This window comes from Helicoverpa zea, unplaced genomic scaffold (genome assembly GCF_022581195.2).
Source record: "Helicoverpa zea isolate HzStark_Cry1AcR unplaced genomic scaffold, ilHelZeax1.1 pri_000016Farrow_1_scaff_4_deb, whole genome shotgun sequence".
Classification (NCBI taxonomy): Eukaryota; Metazoa; Arthropoda; class Insecta; order Lepidoptera; family Noctuidae; genus Helicoverpa; species Helicoverpa zea.
This window is the reverse complement of record NW_025899711.1, coordinates 243,235-267,750: the sequence shown is the minus strand read 5'-3', so window position 1 is coordinate 267,750 and position 24,516 is coordinate 243,235. Positions and strand designations below refer to the sequence as shown.

Below are 24,516 nucleotides of genomic sequence, written 5' to 3'. Positions count from 1 at the left end.
TCCTCTGTAATCAGAAAACAAGAGGTCCTAAATATGTTACGAGCTAATCATCTCAATGACGAAGAAAAATCGAGCCTATACGATATCTGCTCTCAATATTCCGACATTTTCCATTTACCCGACGATAAACTGTCGACCACCGATCTCCTAAAACACGAAATAAATACGTCTCCCTCTGAACCTATTAACGTCAAATCATACAGATTCCCCGAAGTTCACAAAAAGGAAGTTGAAACACAAATTTCTAAGATGCTGTCCCAGGACATTATTCAACCCTCTGTTTCCCCCTGGTCATTCCCAGTTTGGGTAGTCCCCAAGAAAATAGATTCCTCTGGTCAAAGGAAATGGCGCATTGTCATTGACTACAGAAAGCTTAATGACATCACAATCGGCGAAAGTTATCCTATACCTCAAATCAACGAAATATTAGACCAATTAGGTCAAAGTAAATATTTTTCAACCCTCGATTTATGCTCAGGTTTCCACCAAATTGAAGTCTCTAACAAGGACATTCCAAAAACCGCGTTTACGGTTCCTCAAGGGCATTTTGAATTTAAACGCATGCCGTTTGGACTTAAAAACGCACCTGCTACTTTCCAACGTCTTATGAATACTGCCCTTGCCGGACTTCAAGGCATCCATTGCTATGTCTACCTCGACGATATAGTAATATATTCACACGATCTTTCATCACACTGTGAAAAACTGGTAAAAATATTCGATAGATTACGTAAACATAACCTCAAACTACAACCCGACAAGTGCGAATTCTTCCGCAAGGAAGTTGGCTACCTTGGTCATACAATAAGCGACAAGGGAGTAAGTCCAAATCCTGACAAGGTCAAGGCCGTGTCACAATTTCCAGTTCCTAAATGTCCAAAGGACGTTAAGTCATTTTTAGGCCTAGTATCCTATTACCGCCGTTTCATCCCTGATTTTTCTAAAACCGCGAAACCTCTTACTACATTACTAAAAAAGGACATTCCTTTCTTTTGGTCGAATGAACAACAAATAGCTTTCGAAGAACTAAAAGGAAAATTAATCTCTGCACCTATACTTATTTATCCTGATTTTTCCAAACCCTTCGTACTTACTTGCGATGCATCGAATTATGCGATATCAGCCATTCTATCTCAAGGCGAAATTGGGAAAGATCGCCCAATCGCCTATTCGTCAAGAACGCTAAATAAAGCGGAAACTAACTACTCCACGACAGAAAAGGAATGCCTAGCTATAGTATTTGGTACTAAAACATTTAGACCATACCTATATGGACATAGATTCACTATAGTAACGGATCATAGACCATTAAAATGGTTATTCAACTGTAAAGACCCGGGTTCCCGACTAGTTCGATGGCGTTTAAAATTAGAAGAATTCGACTATAATATTGAATACAAAAAAGGTAAAATAAATAGTAACGCTGACGCCTTATCTCGATTTCCCGTAAACCCCGTTCAAGATAACGAGGATCCTATTCCTTCTACATCTAGGCAGGATGTCGAGGAGCTAACACCCGACTTTAGCCCTATAACTCTAGAAGATCTCGATATACAAGTACCATCTGTGCCCTTGGATTCTGATGAAATCCCATCGGTAGACTTGTTAGACAATGATGATGGTCTCACCGATATTCTAAGTCCTGAAAATAGAGAAAACTCACCTGAAAATCTAAAGCTTCCAAATCCTTCAGTTGATAATGATGCCATAGAACCCCCATCATTGACTTCTAATTCTGATGAAACTTATTCCAAATTCCTGAAAACAATGTCCGGAAAACAGTTCGATAGTAATACCAAAATTATAGAACATAATGAAAATATTTTCAAAACTAATTGTAAACATATAGTTCTACCTACCTCTATCGACCTCGATACAGCTAACCCTTATATAGAGGAAATCCTGAGTGAAATCGAAGGTTCCTCAGAACTCTTAAGTAAAGAAAGGACACTGTTTACTTGTTTATCCTTTGAACATAAAAATAAGCTCTTCTATTTCTTATTTACAAAAGTTTATCACTTTGATAGTTGTTCTTATGAAGACATCTATAAAAGCCTAATAAATCTAAAACATCAATTACTCTCGATACCAGGCGAAGAAACCGTAACCTTGGCTATTAGCGACTTCCGTAATCCCTTTGATAAACACGATTGGCCAAAAATATATAATATGTTTTGCTATATCTTCAATAACTCAAATATATCTATTGACATTTACCATAATTCGTTAATATTTCCCACTCCATCTGAAATAAAGAAAATCCTTCGGGAAAATCATGATATCCCTATCGCTGGACATCTAGGTACGGCTCGCATGTTAAATAGAATAAAAGAAAGATATCATTGGAAAAATATGCGATCAGATATCGAGCTATATATAAAAAACTGCTCGCAATGCCAAGCCAATAAAGCCCTTAGGCAAACTAACCGCGCACCCATGCAAATAACTACTACATCCACAAAACCCTTTGAGCGCCTTAGCATGGATCTCGTAGGCCCACTCCCGGAAGCAGGCCTAACAAGACTTAAGTTTATTCTAACTATGCAAGATGACTTTACCAAATTTTCTTTCGCATATCCTATTGCAAACGCCACTTCGGAGGACACATGTGAGTGCCTTGTACATTTCATTTCCTTATTCGGGATTCCAAGAATAATCCTTACAGATCAAGGAACCAACTTCACCGCAGACATGTTCAAGAAGACCTGTGAATTCCTAAAAATCAAACAGATCTGGTCATCTCCTTATCACCCGCAAACTCAAGGCGCACTTGAACGCAGCCATTCCACACTCAAAGAATATCTAAAGTCTTATGTTAACGAAAACCACACAGACTGGCATAAATATGTTTATACTGCTATGCTCGCTTATAACACTTCGGTCCATGCTTCTACTAATTTTACCCCATATGAGCTTCTCTTTGGCCATAAAGCTTTTATCCCTGACTCCGTGTATGAATTCAATTCCCAAACGACTTACCCTGAATATATTAAATTTCTACACCATCGATTAAAACTCTCAAGGGAGAAAGCCCTTGAAAACATCCAAAAATCGAAAGAAAAATCAAAGGAATACTACGATGCCCACTCTCGTCCCGTTCGATATAAAGTAGGAGACTACGTCTATCTGAAAAATCACGTAAGATTACGTAAAGCCCTATCACCCGTTTGGAAAGGGCCGTATAAGGTCGTCAAAATTAATGGCCGCAACACTTTAACTCTACTAATTAATAGACGACACGTCACTCACCACTATGATGAAGTGAAACTAGCCCCTAGGTCCATTACATAAAACCCTTATTTTAAGTAACTAGTATGTAAGCATAGTAATTATAATTATCTTACATTATATTCTATTTCCTTACAGTAAACTTTCAACGGGTCAAGAATTCGTCAAACCCTTAACAAATAGTTCTGGGATTTACTTCGACCCCATAGGATCCTTAAGTTTAGTTGATAGTTATCTTAGTGTAGTAATTCCTTTAAAAACATCATTTATTAATCCACATATTACTAATTTACATCATATACTTGAAAATTCAAGATCACTATGCGAGGAAAGCAAAGTTCTCGATAATGTAGAATGTAATAATCTCTTTCTACCTCTATTAACTCGATTCCAAGATATTAAACGCGATAACGAAGCCATCTCTTATCTTATGTCTCATCAAATAAAAAGATCTGCACTTCTGGGTGTTATTGGAACTTTGTCCAAAAAACTGTTCGGTACTATGGATGAAGAAGATGCCATCCGCTACGATAATGCAATTCACGAAATTCAAACTGATACTAGTAAAATAGCATCAATATTGAAAGAAAATATTCTTGTTACTACCTCCACCCTTAAGTCTTACAACAACACCCTAGAAGCAATCAAATCCAATGAACATGAACTAAATGTTGCTATCGACGCCCTATATGAAGATATAAAAAACCTAACTTATATTTCTAGAGAACTAGGAATACGATCCCGTATTTTAGAATTAACTTCTATGCTAGAAAATAGCCTTCTAGCCTTATCATTCAAGGTCGAGGATATAGTGAACTCAGTCATGTTTGGTAAATCAAACATTCTATATCCATCTATTCTTTCGCCTGTAGAACTTTATACTCAGTTAGTGGATAACTACAGATTCATCTCGGATTCAAGACAATTACCTGTTCTTCTATGTCTTGACAATGTACATATTATTTTAAATGTATCTTCTATATCTAGTTATTTTAGCAAGGACCAAATAGTATTCGTCCTTGAAATACCTTTAGTTAAACCACAACGCTTTTCATTGTATCACAACTTACCTTGTCCAGTACCTTACGAGGCCAACAACCCTGTATCTTTTACAACCATTATTCCATCTTCCAAATATGTTGCAATAACCAAGGATAGATCAACATATTGTAAACTTGACGAATTAGGGGGCTGCAAAATTGTAAACAGTAATTATTACCTCTGTGATGTGCGTATATCCTACTCTGTAGCTGCAACCCCTTGCTGTGAAACAGAAATAATTAGTAAAGTACTAACCTCGATTCCAGAAATATGTAAAACCAAATTTTTCCATGGCCAAGTCAATATCTGGCAAACCCTGCAAAATAATAAATGGTTATATGTAATGTCAGAAAAATCCAAATTAAATATTGAATGTAATAATGTAAACCAACTCACTGAAATAGACATAAGTGGTAGCGGTATATTATACTTACCCCAAGGTTGTGTAGCATATTGTAAGGACACGCAATTGATTTCTCAGGATAATGTTAATATCCTACTAAAACCTATTGAGACAAACCTAAATATAATTAACGACTCATGTTGTAATAGATTAAGTTTTAATAACATGATACCTAATTTACCTCCTATTTCTTTGAAAAATGTAAACTTAGATTCTGTTGCTTATAATCCTGAAATGTTAAAGAACTTAGACAGAATTATTGAAAAACCGGTAAATCCTCATATTGTCCAATATGGTAACTATTATTCCGTTATAATTATTATAACTTTAATTTTGATAACTTTGTATCTTTTATATAAAATATGTAAAACTGACACGCTTAAGAAATTACATCCTTTTAATCGAAATAATAGGGGAAACAATAACAACCCCGAACTAGCTGACGTCGAAATCGAAATTGCCCAAAGTATACCGGCCCCAGCTCTTAGAATTGGATAATCCCAATATTCTCTCATTTCCCGTAAACTACACTTTAAAACGTATAGTTTACTCTAAATCGGGGGGCTGTTACGATTGCCCAATGTACCCTTAAACGATTAATTTACAAAAATCCCCTTATAATCAGCAGTTAACCCCTCTTCGTCACAAAAGTGCCTCATCAGCACTTTTGTCATTGAGTCATGCTAGCTCTCTCTAACTTTAGTCTCCTTCTAGATCCCGTCGCGAGCACATCATCTTAAGCGTGCTAGTTCTATTTCCAAAACATGTCTTTAGTTCTAGTTCAGTGTAACAAAGTAATTGCCTAATATAGAATATTAAGTGAAAATTGTTTTTTTAAAACTTTCCCGGAGTTTTCCCGTCTAACAGTACGAACATTTATGTTCCAAGTACACCGTAGCGAGTTGCTTGATAGCAAATATATTTCACAACCAGTTGTTATGACGGTATTGAACAGTTTAGCGATATCGCAAGATGAGTTTATAATTTTGCAATGAATATTAAAACAACAAAATGTCATAATATTTTCAGTCAGTTTCCTCAAACGAGTCGAAGACAATATTTGTAGTCTATTTTAAGATTTAAATGCGTATGACGTGACTGTCGATGCATTAACTCGATAATGTAACTCAATTGATATGTTCGTAAGACTTCGATTTGATGTTGAAGCTAGTAGACAATACGTCACGTGTTGTAAGAACTAAAGTAAACGTTGCCATGTTATTACCGAATTGACGAAGGGACCTTGAAGAAATTCCCATTCTTTCGTAACCGTTTAATTATTATTGGCACTGGAGACAGAAAAACACACGTCATGTTGGAAACTTTTTTTGTTAAAGTATGTAGGCACGTAGGTCTAAGTCATTAACAGAAATAACTATAGGCAAGTAAATAATTTTAAAATTCTTAGCTCAATAATGATAATTGAAATGGAGATCGTAAAACAAATTCAAACAAGAGTATTGCGTACTAAATATCGCTCTGAATAAATTGGTGTGGCCGCTCCCTTTGTCTAGCCAGCCTACATCTTTGAGGGAAGTTTTTCAAATAAAATGGTTCGCAAATATCTACTCAGCTTCGTTTATTTAGTGCTTTCGAGTTTATTAATTCATACAATTTGTAGGAGAATACCAAAATAACGAAATTCTATTTAGAAATGTAGGACAAACTATTTGTGAGATCAAAGCGCGTGATAAACTTGTCTTCTTTATTCACTGTTTGGGTTTCTACTAAAATAATATCATTTTAAATGTAAAATATATTTTCTTTCTATAATTTTCCAGTAATTTTTAACCCTGCTCAAGGGATAGTTCTAGTTGATTTAATTAAAAATATTTCAAATGAGTAAAGAAAATTGTTGGATAGAGCTTAGAGTTATTTCTTTGGGATAACAATTTCTTATTATTCCATCGTTGTAAAGAATACAATAACAAAACCCGAGTTTTATATTAATAATTTTTTGAATCGAGACAACTGGAATTGAAGAAAAATCTTTAGCAGCTAGACAAGTTAGCAGGCTATTCCAGTTCATCATGGATTTTACAAGTCATAACTGTCAAAGAGGTAAATTAAAACCTGTTCAGAAACACGTGCTTTTTAAAACTAAGAAGACACGCGTCATGATTGGTTGGCTGCCGACATTGACCTTGGGAAGTTACATCACAATTTACACCTCGTCAATGTCAGACTTTATTATGCAAAGGAAATATTTCAACCTTATCGTGATGTTATGATAATGAGGCATTCCTTGATGTGTTCATCATTCAAGAAGCCTTTTCTAACTGGAGATGTTGGTATGATGCATTATCATTCTTCACTGCACAGAGAGGCCTCAATAAATCAGTTTTTTTCTTTAAAACAATCTTTCTTCCTAACCTTATTACTATTCCAGTAGGTACTCTACATACCTACAGAGTGTTAAGACCATTAAGGCAAATCTTAAAAAAAAAAAAAAAAACATTTTAATCATAACGAGCTTCATGGTACGTTCACACGCGCGCGTTCAAATCGACATTCAACGGGCACAGTCACGTTCACGAGCGTGTAAACGGTACGCCCGAGCCCGTGAACGCGCCCGTGCCCGTGAATGCCGCGAACCGGGCGAGTGTCGGTTTTTTGGCAAAGTTCAAAGGATGAATGTGCGGGCGCCCGGCGACTGTTTACACGCGCGCGGGCAGTCAGTCTCTCCTGCGCTTTCGTGACGATTAAACGTTCTAAGAAAGTCGCTACGATTGGAGATTACAACATGGCGGAATGGTTAACGTCGTTCATCATTTTGATTCTTTTTCCAATAAAAATAAGTTAATCCAAAGGCTATGACAGCAACAACACCAAGATCCTCGCTGCTCGCCATTCTTGCACTGACTGACACGACGGCGCGCGTGTAAACAGCTTGAATGTCCGCTTGCCCGCGACGGGCTGCACGCCGCGCTGCCCGCCAGGCAGCCCGCCGGGCTGCGCGGCGCGCGTCTGAACGTAGCATCATGTTTGCATTAGCAGGCCTTTCTATCGAACTTATTTATAGCATTATGACAAACCCGATAAGATAACTTTATACTCTGCGGTACATGATTAATGGATTACAAAGGTCCAAGGAACAATGTAAAATTATTATTATTATCGCCTTTAATTAAATGCATTATACAAACATCTGTTTTAAAATTAGTTGTACATTTAGCAAGCCGACAAGGCCATTTTTTTACGTTCTATCCACGTTGGTTCTTTTACGTGTAATCCTACATAATCTTCTGCCTTCATCTGTTTCCTCAATTTATCTTCCACGTGAACACTGTTTTAAAATAAACATTATTAAAGGCTTCTTGCGTACCTCCAATGTCTTTAAATTCCTATTCAAATAGCACAAGTTCTAGCTATATTTTGTTAGGAATTCGAAACTGGGAGAAATATTCTAGAACGTTTTCTGTTGAATAATCTGAGCATTTTTGTGTCCTTCCGAGGATATTGAAACGTGAACCGTGATGGCGGTGTGACTAACGAATGAGAACAATTAATTTCCTCCATGTATCCATCCGTATAATTAGTTGCTAGATACAAATTGCGGTTAACCGTGCCTATCACGTCTTGTGATTTTGCGGTTTTGTGTTTCGACACTCCAGGAAAAAGATATTGAAACGGTATCATTGTGACCAATTTAGATAAGAATTACAGGATTACTTACTACACCACACTTACCTACTCGTACATCAATATAAAATTATCATTCTAATTTGAACACACTCTAACAAAAAATGTCATAATTTTGCAATTTGGAGTGTTGATTTGAATCATCATCCCTGACCATGAAATCAGGATCGGATACCAAACACACATGATAGCTACAAAAACGGTACCATTTGGGCCAATCCTACAGTTTCGCACGTCCCTTTTTTGCTAAAATCTTTGAAGTGGCCGTTTATTGAGGAAGTATGACAAAACCTCGGGTTTTCGGGTCAGCCGACACAATCTCGGCTTAGAATCAACAATAACCATTCCTATGGTGTATTTCTGCCACAGGTTTTAGCTTTTTACGACACCGTAAAACCTTTGCCGAGTGAAATGCTTGTTTAGGCTATGATTGAAGATTGTTTATCGAATGTCTTTGGTTAAGAAGATCGAATCGCGGCTTTGGAAGTAAAAATAATCGTATCGGAAAGGTAAGTAATCGTGCATGGTATAATGTGCTTTTCAGTTTTAACTAATAAATAATATGTACCTATATGACAGTTACCTACTTCTTAGTGACTACGTATATGGTGCCTATATGGTTGGATGGATAGTTCATTTTAGTAAAATATAATTGTGATAGAAAACAAAATTGATTGGTAGGGACCGTGCCGACTAATTAAGCTTTCCATTTGTGGATATTTATGGAAGGTTTTACCTAGATTTAATTAAGGATGTAGGTACATACCCAATTGGTTTTATCAGTTACGAATTAGGATTATAGGTAGATCGAACTGTTTCCTTTATGAATCATGCATACCTATGTATTCACCAATATTTTTGTTTTGATCACGTATTTTTGTTTCTAATTTATTATTATTTGCTTGCCTGTTGTACGAAAAACACGAATCATATCAAATGTTAAGTAGGTACCTCTATCTAGAACGTCGGCTAGCCTTCCTTCTTAGCTATGAGACTTAGCTGAGAGACTTTTCCCAGAAATGTGGAGTTATCTCCACATTTCTGGGAAAAGTCAGTTCTCCTGGTAGGTCTGTATAGGTACTTTACTATGAGCGTTAAATCATTCTCATATATGGTCGATACTTACGGCTCAAGTGCCTGCTCGCTTAACTTCGATCAATAAATAGAATCATTAAAAATAGGCATCTGCATCAGGAATTGCTTGATGGACCATGTTGGTTGACCATTTTTTTTTCCGACGTCAAAAATCATCAAATGACCCCTCCCGCTGTGGGTTAGCAGCGGTGAGGGAGTGTCAGACTCTTACTGACTAAAAACCGTCGTGTTCCGTCATAGGCCTTTTATGTACCAGGGCCGCGGTATCTCTTTCGAACAACCCGCAGCATGTTGGTTGACCTACGACGGACAGTGGAATACCTACCTAACTAACTTAAATCCAAGCTACCTATGCAATAGAGAAAATAGAATAGGTAGGTAGGTACGTTATCAACCATAAAACCTATATCTAGCTATATGCCTACTACGTTCCTACCTCCTATTTAGAATTTATCAAAAAAATATCGATTTCATAATTTATTGAAGACGAATTTCTATCATGATTCAGTGATATGATAGATTATAAGTTACTGATCTTTATATTTATGTTGCATCCGGATTAAATTAATGTAGAATACTTTAAACATGTTTAGATCATACTTTAAAGTTCGAGGTCATTGTTTCACTGTGCGATTTAATTCTACTTATGTAGATACTCATACATTTTAATTATCTATCAACGCTGATACAGTAGGTCATTGAAGTAATTTCGAAGTACGAAAATAACCTAACTCATTTCAATCTCAAGAAAACTAGTGTTGACCTATAAACTGTATTTGTTAGCTACCCACAATCTTATCGTAATATGATAAAACATGACTTTCTTGATTGCACATCGTGAACGGCAAATGCACGCGTTTGTACTTTGGTCTTATTCCGCTAAGTCAATGATAAAACGTGGTCTAGCCAAATACAAAGACACCGATAACTTCATTCGTCAAAATGTTACGTAACAAAAACATTACAAAAAACCGATACGACAGAATTTACAATTTTAATGTTAACAAAAGTAAAACAAAACTTCGTTAGAATAGGTGTACTCACACAAAATGCCGGGTCAACTTGTAAATCCGTCTGCCGTAAAATAACTTCACAACTTCCCAAACACTCAATATTGACACTGCAGTCGCAAATATCACAAAAAGTTGACACTGAATGACGTCATTGTTGCACAAAACATCACTGTTTTCAAGTTTTTTCGACACTACGTATATCGGAATGGCGGTAAAGTCGCGGGGCGGTGACGCACGCGATACGTTCACACCACGCGGCGATCGCTCGCAAACTGAATGAATGAATCGAATCACGATGCCGAGATCGAGACGGGTCCGATCCGTCGCGTGTAAACTCGATACAGTAAGCGCGTAAGTGCGTGACGAACCTCGGACCACACGGGATCTTTCGCACTTTTTTGAAAGGATTTTGAGTAAATTCTATTTTATTATTATCTCTTGCAATTTGGTATTGAGTTAAACCGGTCACGTACTCTATTTACGAACTGGCTGAGATAGTCTACTAGCCTTTCAACGATAACTACTAACATATTTTGCACTATTTCAGACCAAATCGAAAAGAAGCAGGTTTTCAATATAGCACGTAGGTATCATTTTTCAGATAAGGTTTTCTATTTTACGCCTTTTAGACCTGAGGTTAATTTATCTTTCGATAAGGCTAAATTGTCTGGCAACCTGACCTAAATAGCTGGGTTCGGGCTCTAAAAAAAAAACTTGACCTGCACAAGATTAAAAGAAACTTCGATATATACAAATAATTCTTATATATCTAGGTACATGTATATAACATGTTAGACGTTGTAAAAGTCTAGCTTTCACCAACCCAGTTTAATATCGGTGCATTGCACTGCTACTGCTACTTTGCGTTCGCTTATTTCTCTTATGTTAATGTGTGAGACAACCAAATCCTGGAGATTTTATAATAGAATATTGGAAATATTTTTGTGAAGATGGTACATCATCAAATGAACCCTTCCGATGCTTTTACTGACTAAAACCTGGTCAATTTGATCTCCAACCTCTGTTCTGTCTGGAGTCCTTCGTGTACCAGGGTCACTGTAATTCTTTCGAATAAGCCCGCAATAAAGAAATTTTAAATGCTCTTTAGGGTCAAGAAGCTCCTTAAAGGCTTAGAAGCTAGATTACATTTTTCAATGGCAGTTGATAAGTGCCTTCAAATAAACAAACTCTTCAGCTTTTGTAAAAGCAAAAAAAAACTGCAATCGATTCGAACAGCTGTTCTTTTTGGTCGAGACCTCTTTTTACGTAATATTTTCTTTTATTTGTCTACGAGTTAAAGTGCCCTAGACTTCTCGTCTGAGAAACCTTATATGCTGTGCATAAAGTTTAAAATTACAATTGAATAAGTAATAACGAGCTACCCCGCTAATGAACCATTTTCCTCAAGGTTTTAATTTTACTACAGTAGAATCCGGATATAACGACCTTCAAGGGACCGACGATACTATGTCGTACTAACCGGACGACGCACAAAACGGACGGATTATTTCTTAAGTACATAACTTAACTTGTACATACATACATAACTTACGAATACATATTATTATCTTCTTATATATAAAAACGAATTGATGTTCGTTAGTCTCACTAAAACTCGAGAATGGCTGGACCGATTTGGCTTATTTTGGTTTTAAAATGTTCGTAGAGGTCCAGGGAAGGTTTAAACGATACGAAGTTTGTTGGGTCAGCTAGTCTTCTTCTTCTTATATATAAAAATGAATTGCTGTTCGTTAGTCTGACTAAAACTCCGGAATGGCTGGACTGATTTGGCTTATTTTGGTTTTAGAATGTTTGTAGAGGTCCAGGGAAGGTTTAAACGATACGAACGCGGGGCGGGGGTGCGAGTGCGTAGGTAAACAAAACATTGCGCGTGTGTCGTTTTAACCGGACGTATTATAATAAATATTGGTCGCTATAAGCAGTTGGTCGCTTAAACCGGAGTCGCACTAAACGGTTATATTGTCTTAGTACCTATATACGAAACCTAACTTGAGTAAAGATTATCGTCGCTAAAACCGATTCGTTGTTATAAGCGAAGTCGTTATATATGAATTCTACTGTAGTTTTATTACCATACAAAAGAATAATATTTTATTAGTCTTAATTCTAGGAGTCATATAGAATTTCTTACTTATTCTTACTATAAATAAAATAACTATTTTGAAGAATTACGTAGACAAAGCCCTTAACAGCCGAACACGAGTTTTGGTCAAAGTGTTACTTGATTAATTCATCTTAAGACATTTCATTAGTTACCCAGAGCGTGTATTTGGTCTTTTGGAGAATATAGATATACGAGACATACATCGCACGAGTTACCAATATCGATTTTTGGAGTTTACTCCAAAAGAGTTGTACGAACGCAAAAATTTAATTTTATTCATATCTAGCTGACTAATGTATCTAACTAACAGCCCTTTGTGGGAGCATAAAATAAATAAATAAAGTTATCTACAACAAAACCCGTTGTAATCCAATGTCGATAACCTTTTGCAGCATTTTTTCAGCGTTCATCCGTAAATCTGCTCACAATGTCACCATAAATGTCAATGTTTACATCAGAGGGCTACAATCTGAAGGTCATATAGAAAGTGTTATTTATTCTCCTATATAATATAGGACTAGCTGCTGCCAGTTTCACCAGCGACCCGTGGGAACTTCTGCATGAAACTGGATAAAATGCCAATAGCCTTCCTAGATAAATGAGCTATCTAACACTGAAAGAATTTTTCGAATTGGACCGGTAAGTACTTATTGATTTCTGACACTTTCGCGAATATTAGACATTAAAATAAAACTACTTTTACGGATTTTATCGCGTTATATTAATATTATTTAATCCCGACGTTTCGGATCCTTTACAGCATCCATGGTCACGGGCAGACATGGACACGGGCATGGGACGGGATGTCTGCCCGTGACCATGGATGCTGTAAAGGATCCGAAACGTCGGGATTAAATAATATTAATATAACGCGATAAAATACGTAAAAGTAGTTTTATTTAAATGGACCGGTACTTCCTGAGAAAAGCGCTTTCAAACAAACAAACAAAAAACCTTCAGCTAATAACTAATGGGATAGGTCAGGAAGGTGACCGCTAACTAAGTCGATATTGTCATTTATCGACATTACTATATTTGGTTTAAGTACGTGACTATTGTCGTGAAGTCTGTATTTACTGACAATTAGTACCAAGAACGTTTGCTTAAGTTTTATCAGTTGACCATTCCATTCTGTAACAGTCTAGACAAGTTATTTTTGTCTTCAAGCCCTAGAAGCCTAGGCAATTCTCAAAATTCTCTTTTTTTCGTTTTGCCAAACTGATGATGAAATAAAACATTTACACATGACGGTTGGGTGCGAAAATGAGTAATATTATTATAAGCCTAAGATAAGACTAAACCTGTTACGTAAAAAGGCGGCGGTAAGCCTGGAAAGCCTGCCCTTAAAAATGCTACACCCTTTTAAGCAAATAATGAATAAGTTAAAGGCTTTTTCACAAACGACGCACTTTTTGTGAGGGTTATGTTTACATTTGTCAAAAAGCTATTTATTTTGTCAGATGGAATTGCATTCTTACGGCTAGACTCGTTTCAAACTCATGGCTTCAATTTCGCTCCAAATTACATCTAGAAAGTTTGTGGTTATAAAAGTTGCTTGATTACTAAGCATTAACTGCCACTTAACTCAACCCCAAGTAATATTTACAAGTGCCTGTAAAATTACATATAAATCTTGTTTACCTAATGCAAAAACTTCTCAAAGTACTTTTTGACTGACTGCCATTAAAGTGAAAGGGCAATAAGTTAGGTCTCAAAGTTTCCATGAAACTACATTATTTATTGTAGTTCGGTTGATATCAGAGGAGATTCGGGTCAATAAGATAGTAAATCATTGTTTCATCTCCGCCCAAGGCAGTTTTCTTTTGTCATCATAACAACATCGAAAATCGAGGTGTCATCACATAAAATAAATTCTAGACGAAGTACAAGATATTGGGCCACTGTCAAAACTCGAGCAACTATTTCGCCAAGTACTTATTCGATTCCACAAAAACTTGTAGTGCTAGCTAAACAGTCCTTATTTGACCCTTTGAAAATATTTGCTGATCACGATAACGATACTTGTTAAAAAAATACTTCGAGTAAAATTCAGTTTTCATCATTAAATTGCGACTTTACTCGAAACTTTTTACTGGGTCTTTATTAATACTGACAAATTTTATTTAAAAGTACTTGGTAAAGCATCAAAAGCTTTTCAGAACTATGTTGCTTAGTATTTTCCTTTGCAATTGTTGTTGTATGCTTTTAAGCTAATCGTATTTGTGATATATTGGTTTCACACGATCAATCTATTCAATGATCTATATTGATCTCCTTATCAGTATTACCCCATGCTACCTAGGCTCAATTTAGTCAGTCTACTAAGCCTGCCTGAACTAGGAATTAAACGATAACACTTAATCAATATCCTTTGCATGGTAACCCCAAATATTCAGGACCAAGCTTCAGGACAGCTTTTAATAAAAAAAAAATATTCAAAGGATTTGTCGGCAGTTCGTTGTGTGGATTCTGAAATATGTCAGATATTTTTGAATTCGGAAAATGCCAGGTATTTCGCAATGACGTCGTTTGTTCGGTCATTCAGGCCTCTATAACTTACGGTGGAGTAAGCCTCTTTATTTTATGTATGCCCAATTTTGGAGTTCAACTAATTGATTTTTTTCGGATAGTTGCGTTTGGTCTGCGTGATGAAAGGGATAATCGAAGAAAGTAAGCAGTTAGTTCGAGTGTTCAATTTATGTGGTGTTAATCTTAACGAAAAACTTAAAAAAATGTTATTGAATAAGAATATTATACGTAAACCAATAGCCAAAACTGGTTTACACTTAAGTATTTTAATCAAATCGATCTCAGTGGCGTGCACTTGGAGAGGCCTATGTCCAGCAGTGGACTGCTATAGGCTGATGATGATGATGATGATGATGAATCAAATTCCTATCCCATTAATAAGTTGTCGTGTTTACGTAGGTGGACTAATAAAAATCCATGTCATTTTTTCATTGAAACAAAACCCGACAAATGAATGGTTTTGTTTTGTTTTTCAACCGAAACTCAACCGTCCAAATAACACAAACGCTCAATTGTTTAGCATTTTATTCTTTAATCAAATGGAATTTCTAAACAGTCGGAAACTGAACACAAATATTTAAAAACAACTAAAAAAAACTAAAGCTAGGTAAATCGTATTCTTGAATAATACTTAATTAACCATACAGAATTAAACATTCAAGTATCGCTTGTCGCGGCAATTGCATCAAAATGCATAAGCAGATAGCCCAAACAAACATTTGCTCCGAAAAACGCCAAAAAACTGCTAATTTTAAAGTATCATGAACGAAATCAACCTTATTTGCGGTACACTTTAGGCCATCCAAAATGAGGCAGCATTAACAAACTTTCGAATAGCATATAACTAAACGAGTTGGTAATAACAGAAACTGTTATTAAAGCACAGCTGTTTATTGTTGGACAATTTCACCGTATAATCCCATATTCAGCTTCAATTGTGCCCACGGGACATAGGACTACCCACTAATTGTGTACCACAGTGTAAACTAGCTGAGTAATTAAAACTTTTGTACTTTACACATTTTTAAATTAAGTACCAACTGATTGTGTGAAAATTACCTATTTAAATAATCTAAATTAGATTGTTTTGGATCTCGTTTAAATTAGATTTTTGTTGTTGTTGTTCTAAAAGGCATTTAGCATAAAGTAAATAAGGTTTTATAGACTTTGGCATTTAGTTACGTCTAAGCAAACACAGCGTGGGGACTCTTCGGACTTCGGGCAGTTGTAGTCACGATTTCCAAAAAAGCTAAATGGCTAGATGGATGAAAAAAAAACTGTGACATAAAATAACTTATACTATTTTTATGCCAAAGCAGATAGGCCCTACATGAGGGCTTAGTACTAAAATTAAACGTCCAGTATTACTTTGCTGGCTGTTTCTGAAAAGAACCAGTCAAAAAACAGATCTAGTCTTGGAGACAAAAATAAGTACTCAATTAGCTCGACAAATAAATACCTATAGTAAATTGACATAACCACTATCATAGTTGCGAAGAATAAACACTACTTATATTTACTGGTCAGAAAGGTCAAAGCAATTCATTACCAAAACCGGTCAAACTCGTATTCGTTGATTAGATAATAAGTTTGGCATCGAATTCTATTCATAGGTTAATGATAAAAAGTACTACGCAAGGAACAAAGTTCAACAATGAATATTGATGCTTTGTCAACATTATTATTCATTGATTCAAATATAGCACCCTGGTTGGTAACTATACCTTTGAGCCGTTTGGGGTTGAAACCCTCGGGCCGTGGGGTCCAAGTGCTCATCTGCTTTTTAAAGATCTGGCAAAGCGACTTGCTGACACTTCAAGTGACCCAAAGGCTGGTTTTTATTTTGGTCAAAAATTAAGTATTGCCATCCAACGTGGCAATGCTGCCAGCCTCTTGGGTACACTCCCGGTGGGCAGCGATGAGGAGTTTTTTGATGCCATTTTTTAGTTGTATATATGTATAAATAAGGCTTTTTTTTACGTCATGTAAATATGTACATAAACTGAACCCAACAATAAAATTATTCTGTTTCAAGGCTTTGTTGTTTCTGTAGGGTCTTGGTAGTGTTTTAATGTTTACATATGAGGCCCTTGCGCTGTCCCCACAGATAGTCAGCAAACCTACCAAGGCATCTTACCTAGTTCGAATCCTGCTAGAGCTGCGGGGGTCGTTCGAGAGAGTTACGGAAGAAGAGCGCCAGAAGGAACATGTTGGGGTTTAGTCAGTAAGAGTCTGATAATCCCTCACCAGCACCCATAGCGGGAGGCTTCATTTAATGATTTAATCCCACCAAAAAAGGACGCCGTAAATGGTAAATGTAAACGAATACGAAGTACGAAATAGTAAATGGTATCCAGGTGAAGCAGAAGGGAGTGGAGACGTCTGACAGAGAGGAATGGAAGAAAAAGACATGTTGCGCCAAAAAATAAAATACTTGCGAAATGACTTGCGAACAGGGCATGAAGTTGATGATGAAATGGGATCCCGGTGACGGTATGTAAAAGATTAGACATTCACTTTACTTATGTAATGAAACGGATAGTTTCTTGATTCATATTTTTCCGCAGTCCTTCGTACACTTGGCAGATCATATTCAAGTGATACAATGATTGGCAGGCAAGGTCGCATTGTGTTTGATACAAAGCGGCTCTTTCAAATTCCTGATGTCTGGCAAACATTAGCGCAGATCAAATAGCTCCTTACTGTGAGCCTTTATACAGATTGACCTTCCATGTATTTATGGTTTTGTAGAGGCACATGTGTGGTTAATGATGCTATTATAAGAAGTGACTTTTTGTTTCAGATCGTATGTGAACTTACGACTTTAATTTGGTATAGTTATCGGCAAGAATCTTGATCTCTGACCTACATCTGCGCAGAAGTGATTTATTAGCAATTACGTTAGGTGCTAGGCGCCCTCTTGTAGGTCACGGTAATGTACGGTAGGTGTAACCAAAACTACCAGTTACTAGGCGTTCAGGATTCTTGTGCCACACTACGTCACAGAGGGCACTCCGAAAGAAATCGACAGTCTATTGTTTTCGCGTCGCGTCGTGCCGGTTCGCGTTCGCATCCAAATTGCTGACATATGACGCTCCATCATGGTTTTGATAAATTCAGATGGAATATTGTATTTATGTATATTATAATTTATTACTTATTAATACATTAATAATAAACTAAACACAAAATAATTGCAATATTAAATTGAATCCAAAGTATGTGCAGATAACTAAGTGAACAATTCTGTTTACTCGCCGCGGTTGCACTAATGGCCATTAAACGGTCCAATGTGGTATACTACTAGTGAATAGTGTTTACTTACTTACGTACTTATGTTGAAACCACCCTCTATGTACACGTATTGTTACTTTATAGAGTTAATAGCTTATTAGAATGGGGTCTGTGATTGTAATTCTGATAATTAAGAATTGGTTGAATCAAAATAGTTTTTCATGCAAAATAATTGGAGTACCTATTTTTTTTAATTTAGACTAGAAGCCGACCCCAACATGGTTGGGCAAAGGTTCGGCCGAAGAAGACCTATTTTTTTAAATTTGTTTAAGCTCTTGGGTGTTTGAATGTACATCGGATCCTCTTAGTTCTTCTCCGACCCAAAAAAACTACTGTTTTCCATATTTGAGCATCAAACACCAAGAATCGTCACTCACGTTTCAATCCTGAATCCAAACATACAAAAAAACTACCACAACACGAAAACTGAAGTGGTATGGAACTTCAAATCACGGTCCATACGGTTATATCCATACAATGCCAACGTACTTACCAACAGCGGGTACCAAACTACCAACACCCAAAACGCATGGTTATCCGATAAGTGTAATGAGTTGTAACGAAGGACATAATGTGGACTTAATGCGTCTTTATGTCGGCCATCACACGTTTCCCGCGGTCAACCGTCGATAATGATTTAATGGGTTCCATCTGAAACGTGCCGCTGTACCAGAGAATGCAATTAATAGTTTATTTTATACGTACGATTGTGTGCATGTGTGCTTGTTTTTTTAATAGCTTTATTTATTGGCTTTTGAGTGGTGGGGTCCTTTTGTGGGTGAGAAGGGATGTCCTTGTTAAGATATTGTGGTGGATTAAAGCCGCGATATGGTGATGTTAGATATAATATATTGGATAATAAAGGCTAGGATTCCTGTAAATAACTATTAGTCTAAAAGTTAGATTTAAAAGAAACATTAATTGAAGTTATCAAAAATACCATAAAACGCAAAGCTATTTTACGGCGTGATGTGATATAAAATAATAACGTCATTCATAAAATTTAAAGTTCAATCGGTTCAATACAATAATACCTACTTAAAGATAAATAACCAAACTAAACCCCCAAGTATGTATATTTTAAACACCCCACGTGGAAATATTTTTTCCACGTCACGTCAGTCACGTCAAGCTAATTTTAGCATCATGATAGATTAAACCTAAGAACGCATCAGCTACGTAGGTCGTAAATGCCGGGGTGAATGACCTGTACCTGTTGAATGCTTAATTAGCTGGCTGCTCAAGTACCTGCTTATTAACTGAGACAAGATTCGCACGCTGTATATTAAAGAGGCGTAACTCATAATTCTTGTATTTATGGGAGATGAAGTAGGTAAGGGATATGTAGAAAGGAATATTCGGTATGAATGGAAAATGACGTAAATATGTAGTATCACCCGCATCTCGATCTGCTTCCTGTACCAGGGTAAAATATATCCTATGTCACCCGGAGATTGAGTAGGTTCTGAGCAGTGAAAAAAAAATTCTAATCCATTCCGTAGTTTAGGAGTATTTAGATAGACAAACAATATTTCTCTTTAAAATATTAGTTGACCTTTCCCATTACTTTGACGTTTTTTGGCTTTCGTTTGTTCTACTTATGGTACTTGTGAGAGCTGCCAGATCGCGGTGTCTATAGCAATTAGAAATTTTCGGGTTAGGCCACTTCAATAGTAAGACTAAAGCAAGATTATTATGATAGTATCTATTAATAGGCGGTTATTTATTGCTCTCTGAAATACAGTGTGGGCGAGGTCATTGATTTAATACGTTCATGGAGATCAGTTAAGTTATAAGGTATTTTTGATAACTGTGATCAATTATATCAGGTAAGGGAAATACATATAGTATTGTCGTTTATCTTTAAGTCATCATCATCCTCCGAGCCTTTTCCCAAACTATGTTGGGGTCGGCTTCCAGTCTAACCGGATTCAGCTGAGTACCAGTGCTTTACAAGAAGCGACTGCCTATCGGACCTCCTCAACCCAGTTACTCGGGCAACCCGATACCCCTTGGTTAGACTGGTGTCAGACTTACTGGCTTCTGACTACCCGTAACGACTGCCAAGGATGTTCAATGACAGCCGGGACCTACAGTTTAACGTGCCATCCGAAACACAGTCATTGGTGTCTAAGATATACTTAGAAAGTACATACAAACTTAGAAAAGTTGCATTGGTACTTGCCTGACCTGGAATCGAACCCGCGCCCTCATACTCGAGAGGTTGGTTCTTTGCCCACTAGGCCACCACGACTTATCTTTAAGTAGACAAATTAAAATAAGTAAATCCGTGCAAATGTATTAACTTCTCAACAGGCTCTTTAATTTAAAACTGCATGTGTTACGTAGTTACATTGTTTTACAAAATGCACCTGAAACGTTGATCCCATTAATATTCCAGCCAAAAAATACATACATATTTACAAAAAAAAAGTTTAAATATTTATAAAGCCTGTCTCTCAATTAGTCTCTCTTTAGAGGTCAGATATCAAGAAAATATCATAAATCAAGATTCGTATTTAAATCATAAAGGCCTTTAATTGAATGGACTGGGATCCCTAAATCTAGTGGCAGTATTCCGCCCACGTTAAGTCTAGCCATAGAATTCGATTACTTTGGAATGCATAATATCGAAGGTCCCAATTTCAAACTAGGTATAAAGTCACCAAAGGCAACGGTTTAACTAGAGATGGTTGACGTGAATTTTGAACTCAGTACTAATTTAATTAAAATCAAATCACGGTATCAAACAGTTCATCAAGTTCCTAGAAAATGTATTTCAAAGCGTATTTTGAAATGGATTTTCATAGAATGAATAACACGGATTTTGGTTTAACCGTTTTTGATTTTAAAAGTAAATACGATACGTAAATACGAAATAAAGTGGAAAGTTATTTATTTACAACTAAACTACGTACAGAGTTATTCAAAGGTTTTTACAAAAAAAAAAATATAAGGATGATAGGCATTTTAGCAATTTCATCATCATCATCTCAGCCATAGGACGTCCACTGCTGAACATAGGCCTCCCCCTTTGATCTCCACAGATACCTGTTGGAAGCGACCTGCATCCAGCGTCTTCCGGCGATGTTTTAGCAATTTAATTGAATTAATTTATGCAACAAATGTACAGTAGATAAATGTTATGTAGGTAGTGTTTAATGTATCTATATCCATTTATATGAATGATGGAATGCTGGAAGATCATGACTTGACTGTGATTTATATGCAGATTGCTAATACAGATACATAATTATTTCAACACACGGTCAGCTATGCAACTTTGTCGGTCTTGTGGCCTTCGGTTCTCTATGCAATTTAATAACATCGTCATCTGCCTAGCCTTTTCCCAACTATGTTAGGGTCGGCTTCCAGTCTAACCAGATGCAGCTGAGGTTATACCATTTTAAAAATAATTCTTTCTGTTCTTATAAAACTTTCGGGATGTAACTAAAATAGAGTCACAAAATTCTATTCAAATAGAATTTCATCATCCAACTTTTAGTGGAAGCTTGCAGCTATGAAGGTATTCGTAATGAAAATTTTGCATGAGAATGAATCATCCTTTCATGTTGAAATTCAAGAAAAATGTCCCTTTGTTCCCAGTCTTCCTGTTTGTCAAAACATTATTAATTTGATTTCATAATACTGGTTTGTATTTTAGGTCAAAGATAAAGATATATAAATCAAAGACAAAGATAACAACATTTAGAAAACTTTTTCGTGGTAAATAAAAAAAAATATTTTTACTACTTTTGCTTTTAGATATCTGCAGTAACAAAATGCTCTCTAAGTGAATAATCATCCAAGTGACAAAGCTTAATAATAGAGGTAGTTTCGAATTAAACCTATAAACATATACTTAAAATTACCTACATAGGTTAATTCAGCTTTGGAAAAAAATATGATGACAGGAATGAGCTTCCTTTAAGGAAGCTATTACGATATACTAAATGAGGATATGAGGTCTATTACGATATACTAAATTCTAGGACGTGATAATCCAGAATAACAGTTCCCGCAAATTCATCCAGTTATAGCTGCAATTGCTAGAATAATGCTTCTAACAACAATACTCTTCATTTGAACAATGCAGTAACTAACAACCCTGATGAAGTAAAATAGACTTTAAAACAATTGAAGAAGGTTTTAAATAAACGTTCCATTTTATGTAACCATACATAAGTAGGTATAACTTAATAAGACGAATAAACTTAATTAATTGTTTGCGAAGTTCCGGGATGTGTTACGAGCTTCTTGTCGCTTTGATTTCAAAGGATTAATTTAACTTGATACAAGGATAAGAAATTGCTTTGCGTAAACATGGCTGTAAATAGAGTTAAGAGACATGAAATTAAATTAAAAGTCAATACATATTTGCAAAGCTGTAATTATCGATAAAATATCAAACTTTGATGTACAGAAAGCTAATTAAAAAAAAATGAAAAATTAAATTATGCAGACGCAGAAAGAAATAAACTAATCGCCAAGGGCTTCATCAAACAACAAAAACAAACTTCTGAAACTCAAAACGAAGTTCAGAAAATCAGACAAGAATTTGAAGGTACAAAAATATTTGCAGGAAAACAAGAACTAATCAATGTTAGAAAAGTTTAGCGAACTTATTTAAAAAGTTGTCGGAATATTAATCATTCCTTTAAAACGGGCGTAATTAAGATCGTCAGTCTATTCGTCCGAGAAAAGTGTTAATTCTAAGAAAATCCTAATCAAGGTAAAGTTTCTTAACTGTACTGTAAGGCGTCGTCCTAATTGGCAGCGATCGCGCGATGGTGCGATGCGTTTTTCATCTAAGACTTCGTCCCAATTGACAGCGATCGCACGATGACACGATGCGTTCTCGTCATGCGATGAGTTCAAACATACAGATTTCATCAGAGTGTCCTATTTGAACCTCGGAACCTCGCAAGTGAGATCGTGAGATGAAAAACGCATCGCGCCATCGCGCGATCGCTGCCAATTAGAACGACGCCTAAGAGTCTACTTAAGTTCATCAGTACATTTTACAAGTCTTCTTAATGAAAAGTCTCGTCTTGTCCACAGCAGCACATATTTTGTTTCAATAGGAGGTTTCAAGGATTTTTTAAACACTGAAAATATAATCACTCTTGGTCAGATAACCCATTTAACTTTACGGTGTAGGTATCTTTATATGTTTCTAAGTTACGAAACGAGCTTATTATTATAACACAGATGACTATAGAAGTTATGGTTATAATTCTAGTTATGATAAACAGGAACTCTGATGCACGACTATTTAGCACTCCAGCTTTAAATAGGAACAACAGTTCCGTTTATTTAATACAAAACTTAAGTATACTTATCTGAAGGATTCCACTGCTAAACATGAAGTTTATAACACTAAAAGCTAAAACCAAAAACTGTATACACTTATAATTCAGTCCATTAAATCGGAGTACTTTTATATTAGGTACTCAGCAAAGGAGGTTTTAATATTTTATGAACGTTTATTGCCATGAATTATAATGCAGCGCTTGAATATTTGAATAAATAGTTCGTCAATTTCAAAGCTTGTTGCCACTCATCAATTATGCATTCATTTAATGTTAACAAATAGCAGTATTACCACAACCAAAATTTGAAAAAAGATTTATTTTTACAAATTCATTGCAGCATTTAAGTGGATTATTTACCGAGCCTTTCAATTCGTATATTCGTATGTACGACGAAAGATATTATTCTCGGAATAAATACTTCATGCTGGAACTTAATTAAGAAAAACGACTCGATTGCACGGCGAAATCCGAATGAATAAATGCTTGTTAAAACATCAATACGTATGCTGCTCACGTTCTCTTAAAAAAATGGTAAAATCGCATCAATCACAATATACCTAGCTGATCAAAAAATCCATTGCAGTGACTTTATGTCACAAGACAGATCAGGCATTATTTTATAAGGTTAGTTAAAATATAATATTTCCTGCGTTTCTTCTGAAGCCTGTATGTGTCGTTTGTTCTATCTACCTTCAAAAATAAACAGTTTACCTCTAGAGCTCCAACTTCCAGTGCAAAGCTGTCATAATGTAGCAACACTAATAAATAAGTACTAACACCGTGACGTCATCTCTCGAGTTCTTTATGAGCTTGAATACGTTCACTAATTGC

General features: G+C 36.0%; 2 protein-coding genes across 2 annotated transcripts in view; both read left to right on the top strand.

The window, feature by feature from the left end:
* The first annotated feature begins 33 nt into the window (after nt 1–33).
* LOC124645523 lies at nt 34–3,520 on the top strand. The gene has a single exon (XM_047185328.1). It carries the CDS (start codon nt 34–36, stop codon nt 3,289–3,291), a length of 3,258 nt encoding a protein of 1,085 aa, XP_047041284.1. The 3' UTR covers nt 3,292–3,520.
* Nucleotides 3,521–3,730: 210 nt separating this feature from the next.
* The window catches only part of LOC124645522 (tektin-B1-like), a 45,495-nt gene continuing 24,709 nt past the window's right edge, over nt 3,731–24,516 (top strand). The window contains exon 1 of the mRNA XM_047185327.1: nt 3,731–4,058. Within this exon, the coding sequence (XP_047041283.1) occupies nt 3,731–4,058 (328 nt within the window). The remainder of the gene's footprint in view (nt 4,059–24,516) is intronic.